The sequence below is a fragment of the Austrofundulus limnaeus genome, unplaced genomic scaffold, assembly GCF_001266775.1.
Source record: "Austrofundulus limnaeus strain Quisiro unplaced genomic scaffold, Austrofundulus_limnaeus-1.0 Scaffold143, whole genome shotgun sequence".
In the NCBI taxonomy this organism is placed as follows: domain Eukaryota; kingdom Metazoa; phylum Chordata; class Actinopteri; order Cyprinodontiformes; family Rivulidae; genus Austrofundulus; species Austrofundulus limnaeus.
Window position 1 is genome coordinate 363,613 of NW_013952545.1, and position 6,276 is coordinate 369,888.

The 6,276-nt window shown below is 39.2% G+C and overlaps 2 protein-coding genes across 2 annotated transcripts in view; both read right to left on the reverse strand.

The window, feature by feature from the left end:
* rhbdl2 (rhomboid, veinlet-like 2 (Drosophila)) overlaps positions 1 to 695 on the reverse strand; it is a gene marked incomplete in the record, with an annotated part of 19,675 nt that extends 18,980 nt beyond the window's left edge. Inside the window, 1 exon segment of the mRNA XM_014016334.1 lies at positions 434 to 695.
* A 1,168-nt stretch (positions 696 to 1,863) lies between these two features.
* Positions 1,864 to 6,276, reverse strand: part of akirin1 (akirin 1) — a 15,706-nt gene continuing 11,293 nt past the window's right edge. The window contains exons 3-6 of the mRNA XM_014016336.1: positions 3,763 to 3,909; positions 3,052 to 3,180; positions 2,398 to 2,469; positions 1,864 to 2,316 (exon numbers count right to left, since the gene is read on the reverse strand). Coding sequence (XP_013871790.1) covers positions 2,306 to 2,316; positions 2,398 to 2,469; positions 3,052 to 3,180; positions 3,763 to 3,909 — 359 coding nt within the window. The 3' untranslated portion in view covers positions 1,864 to 2,305. The remainder of the gene's footprint in view (positions 2,317 to 2,397; positions 2,470 to 3,051; positions 3,181 to 3,762; positions 3,910 to 6,276) is intronic.

Genomic DNA, 6,276 nt, shown 5'->3' on the forward strand with positions numbered 1-6,276 from the left:
TTTGATTTTTTACCTGGATTACTGAGATGCATCAGGACTCCTCTGCATGTTAATATTTTAGGTGTAGATTTACTCAGACAGAAAAGAAAAAAAAACACAGGTCCAAACAAGTCAAATAAAACTACAAAATCAGTTCTAATTAGTTTGAAAGGAAACAGATCGACTCATTACATTATTTACATTATAAAACCTTAACATCTGATGTTAAATAATTAAAAAAAAGACATTAGATTTGTTTCACTTTAAACAATAAGACAGCACTTCTTTGTCTCTTCGTGTTTAACCCAGAAGTGAATCTGTTGAGCTGTTAGGAGGGGTTTCCTGCTCTGAGCCCCAAATGAGGAACCTGATGCGGGTCGTTTTGTTTGAAAACATCACAGCTTTGTTTATTTTTTTTATCAACACAAACACGATGCAGTTTGCTCCAACTTACCTGAACCTTTACCAGGTGGAGTGCTGCTGGTTCCGACGGTCAGAACACGAACAGAAACCCACGGAACAGTTCAGGCACTCCTCGGGCGGATTTAATTAGAACTTTGCTTATTTTCCTTCCTTCCTTCCTTCCTTCCTCGGCACAAACAAACAAGCGAGATTCCTCCCTCTCCTCTTCCTGTGGGACGCACAGTTCCTGTCCGAACAGACTGGGTTTACGGCGCGAACAAAMCCAGACTGTCTACCTGTTTGTGCCACACCTGAGGTCTGTGACGTCACACGGCAAAGCGCCTTCATAGGTAAGAGAAACAAGCCCCCGAACACACACACACACTTTCACAGCCCAGAGGAAGGTCTCTGTTTGTCCAAACATGGCCCATATTTAGATAAATGATGCCACGTCTGGTGGATTAAAATATAAACAATCCAGAGCTTGAATTTAACWATGTAGTACCCGAGATCAACCACAAGGTGGCAGCAGAACCCTGTAGTTTACATGCATAATGTCTCCTTGCGGTTTACTCCAGTAACTCCAATAAAATAAATTTTATTAGCAAAATATCTCATGAACCATAGATTTTAAATAAACTTTAAATAATCATCATCTACAACGGATTCGTTTTTAAGTCTGTCCACTTCAAATTGGCTGCCACACTCAAACATGAAAATACTTTTAATTTAGCAAATATTGCGCTGAAGTTCAGTGTGATCATAGGTGAGTTATTCACAATAATACCATTACTCTGTGCAAGAGATTTGCTAAAAAATAAGTTAGCTTGACCATTTGGAGTCTACCCTGTTTGTGTTAGCAAAATATATCTCGAAGAACTTGGACAGACTTTATTAAAACACATTAATTCAATTAATTTTCCTATATTTCTAGGATTTTGTTTAAAATCGTTCTTGATTCTTAGACATTGTCTCATTTCAGTGCAACCATCTGATAAGTGATGTTTAAATCTGAAATGTGCAAAAGATACAACACCTGTTGTCAGGATACCTGACCAGGTGTCGAGATGTTTAYGTCACGATTCAGGGCGTAAATGATTTCAACAAAGTGAAATCCAGAAGAAACTTCTAAGGATAAAACRCTCTTTTGTTCCAGCACAGCTAACCTCTAACAAAAGCTTATATATGGTCGCTGTGTAAAACATTACATTTATAAAATGTTCAGTTGATCAAATGTTGTCATTTTAATTATCCTGGCTGTTTAAATGTGAAATTCTTTAACTTTTAAAAAGGTTCAAACAGACCTGTCAAACAGAGTAAATTTTCCAAAAAACACAAGAAAACAATCTGAACAAAGTGTRTCAGCCTCGAATTCATCTAAAACTAGAGGTACTTTCAGTGCAGAACAAAGGAAGTTTGGAGTCTTGTATACAGATTAGGAACATGTGATACAGTAAAATAAAAAAAATCCATAAACACACATTTCAGTCACAGAACTTTTATTGTTTTTCTTCAAAAGGGAGAAAAATCCACGATCTCAGGTAAGGTTGTGAGRAAGGAGGCGAGGAGGGGAACGGGGTGGAGAGAAGTGGAATATTGTGAGAAGCAGGAGCTGKTAAATATCACTGCTGGGAGATTATACAGAATCATCACAAGCCAATGAGCTTTTCTACAGCAAAACAAAAACAGGCTTTATACAGAATTTACCATTTCAGATTGTTTGGCCAGCAGCAGAAGTTTGAAGRTAAGGAACAACTTTTGGAATTAAAACTCAAACCATGGCACCCAAACTGTCTGAGCAGGGAGGAAAAGGGGGACTTGGTGAGKGGGTGGGGGTTTAGGGAAATAAAATTTAAAATCAACAAGGAGGCAGAAGAAGAGCAGCCGTCGTGTGAGAGGAAGTCAGGACCACAGCGATGAGAGTTCAGGAGACGTCTGGAAGAAAAAAAAAAACATTCAATAAGCTGAGCTCATCCTTTTAAAGCAACAAATATTCACTCTCTGAAGGAAACTTACAACTTGCAGGTCGAGCTCCGTATCTTCGCATGATCTGGTCTTGCGTAAATTTCACAAAAGATTCATATTGTTCTGGAAAAAGAAAGGTATGGGTATGGTTTTCAGCAAGGCTATAGTCATTATAATTATATAGATATGCATTTTTGTTGCTGTGGTTTTGCTATCTTTGTTTTTGTAGGTGTGGAGCCAAGAAGTCGGGTTGTGTTTTCTCATCATATATTGTATTTCACATATCTTCTAATCTCTCTTTCACTCTCTCATTACTACATTTCACCTTTTTCTTTCTCTTTTTTCTCCTATTAAAAAAAAAAAGAAAAAAAGGCCACTGATGATGAAGAAGCTAAGATACTAATATTCAGATAATCAGTTCTGCTTTCTACTGAAGTGGCAAAAAAAAAAAAAAAAGCTGAACACACTGCTAAACCAGACCTGAATAATTAAATAAACATGTATTCATATTCTACTGCTGCACTTCCCTCCAACTGATGTGAAAAAAGTTACATTTTTAAGAATCTAGAGACACATAAACAGCCACACTGCACAGTATGATATAGACAAGGAAAATATACTTTACTGTCCTTGTCCTTGCACTTTAGAGCAAATTAAAATAGCTGAAAATGGACATGTGGTTTTGCAGCTGGTTTTGATTTTTACCTGCGAGTTTTGTGTTAAGRATCTGTTCGTACTCCTCCCGGATCTTTTCCTCGTGGTCTTTGAGCAGGCGCTCACACAGGTAGCTGACCTGCCTCAGTGTGAACGAGGGCTGGTCCTTCTTTGAGGCACCTGAAAAGCAGAACACAAGTCAGACACAAGTCAGACAGGCAGAAAGTGTGCTGTCTGCAGTTGCTTTTTATACAGGACCAGGGTCATGCAGAACTAATGCTGGCAGTCTCTGTGTCTCGGTCACACTGAAACTGGAGCCAGCTTTAGCTTGGTGATTCATCACTTTGTGCTCTTTTATGTGTGCCCTGAGCCAGGTGGACTCAGATGTGTGTAAATCAGTGTTGGATGGTGAAGCAAAGACGAAGACGTAGCGGCGGTGTTGGAGCCGGAGAGAGACCCGGTTAGTAACGGCCCAGTCAGGATGATGTACGAGTTTGTCCTGAACAGGAGCCTGAAGACCGAGGGCTTGAATTACGTCTTACACATTAGTACACATTTATGGCTCAAACTGCTTCTCTTCTAAATGTGATGCCGGAAAAAAAACAAAAAAAAAAACAAGCAAAGCATAACTTTTTTTACATTTCTACACTCTGATAATGTGTTTTAACTTGTTTCTACACCTACTGAACAAGCCCATTGTCTCCAGTAGTGTGTTTATCCTCTGCTCAGGCATATGACAGCGCTGATGTTTGCGTATCGTACCAGGTGGGGAGCTGGGAGCGTTGAGGGTGGAACTGGGGCTGGGGGCGTCACTGGAGCTGCAGGCCTCCGTCTGGTTGAAGGCTCCTTCCAGCTGCCGCCGCCTCTGGATCCGGCTGTACTCTTGGCGAAGGTTCTGGAAGATTTGCTCTGGAGGAATCGAGCAGAAACAAAGTTAAATAAAAAAGCAAATAAAAAAAAGGAACATCTGCCCACGAGTGTATAGTTTTGTTTTGTTGGAACTAGGGTTGGGCATTATCATATCGTGTGCAATTAATCGTCAGAAAAACATTAATCGATTAATTTGTGGCACTTGACGATTAATACGATTAATGCCACCAGGCAGAGTCCGCTCGCTCGCTGCTCCTCTCTGCTTCAAATATGATGAACATTAAAATTAAGTTCTGCAATTTATTTATCTATCAACAGTTTTAAATTTGATGTGTAGCATGAAGTCTGTAATTTTGACACAATTTGGAACAGATTTTATGAAATCTTTACCACTAAATTGGTCATGTGACTAGGACATGAGRGTGTCCAGGGACTCCAGGGGATTAATTGTCAAATTAATCGTTATCGGCTAAATACCACAATTAATCGCGATTAATTTTTTTGCCAATATTGCCCAACCCTTGTTGGAACAAACAATAAAAACGAGTTTCCAGTAGGAATGTGCGATATGGCAAAAAAATCATATCACGGTACACATTATGATGGGTGGCGATAACGATATATATCACGATATAAAACTTAATAGAAAATAAATAAATCACATTGAGTGGAATAAATATGTATAGGTAAAAATTTAGACTTTAAAATCTCCTTTTTAAAAGGGACACTTCTTCGTTTTAAGGTGGTAAAACAAATTGCTTGTATTTATTCCTTTCTACACACTTTGCAGATTATTTTTTCTGCACTCCACATGTTTAATCTGTGCGCGCTCCGGCGGGGTGACTATTATAGTTGTTCTTTGGAGTGCGCGCGCATTCGGCTGTGCGTCGTCGCGCTCTGACCGCAGGAGAAACGAGGTCCAGACTGATTTTTGTGCGTCCCACCTGAGCACTGACTTCACCTGCACTGACTTCACCTGCACTGACAGTCGCCTCGCTGCGTGGAAATAAATGGAGAACGAGCGACGTCGCCTCCCGTGTGTCGAGCCCTTCACACATGCCACGGCGCGCGCTCCTCCCGCAGCAGGCAGTGTGGTCGGTCGGCATCCGACCGGAGGATGTGCCGTCAAGTAAACATGTAAACAGTTCGGCGTTCATTTTCACACATCCGAACCAGGTCCGGATAAGTTTTTTTCCCCCTCTTCATTTGCGCTCTCAGCCACACTTCCTCTGTTTTGACTCCAGCCGGTTAAGTCATCAAAAAGAATTGTGCGGTCGGCCGGTAGACTACAGATCTCTATCATTGGACAAATTTATATCGTTTCTACCGTATATTGTTTATATCACGCATTCCTAGTTTCCAGGATTTTTTATTTTATTTCTCAGTCTGATGTAAAAACACCAAACTAGTCCAGTGATAAAACATTTAGAAAAGTATAAAATCTCATCATTAAAACACCTTTGTTCCACTGCAAAAACATTTTGMTCAGAGAAATGCTTTGGATTAGCTCTTTAAAGTACTGCACATGTAGTTTGTCAAACGCTGTAATCAACTCTAAGTACATTCATACAACACTATAATCCTAAATAGGGTTGAGCAATATTGGCAAAAAATTAATCATGATTAATTGTGGTATTTAATGATTAATTTGACTATTATACCCCTGAAGTCCCTGGACAACCTCATGTCCTTGTCGAATGACCAATTTAGTGGGAAAGATTTGCTCTTCATAAAAATCTGTTCCAAATTGTGTCAAAATTACAGACTTCAGGCTAAACATCAAATTTAAAATTGTGTTGATAGATAAATAAATTACATTTTTTTTATGTTCGTCAAATTTGAAGCAGAGAGGAGAACTGAGCGGACTCTGCCTGGTGGCATTAATCGTATTAAGTAGAGTGCCAAAAAGTAATCGATTAGTGTTTTTTCTGACAATTAATTGCACACGATACGATTATGCCCAACCCTAATCCTAAACAAACTGAACTGCTACAGGAAGGCATAAACAGCTAACATTTATCATAAAAATACAGCAGCACTTACTTTCTGTGCAAAGTAAAACATTCCCTGGAAGCAACCATATCCGATAAATATGGATGAACAACAGTTAATACAGCTTTCAAACACCATCACTCTCACTTCTGTTTTAAAGTTGTTGGGGTTTTTTTGTTTGTTTGTTTGTTTGTTTTTTTAAGAAAAGCATCAGTCTAAGCCACAGCTAGGAAAAACCAGACTGTAAAACTAAAACCTCCTTCTGAGATGCTCAACACTTGAGKGTTTTCCCTTCAGTCATCTTCATAAGAAAAAGCTTTGTGGTCAGTAGGGCTGGGCGATATGAACCAAAAATAATATCTCGATATTTTTAAGTTGAATGGCGATATACGATATATATCTCAATATTTTTTC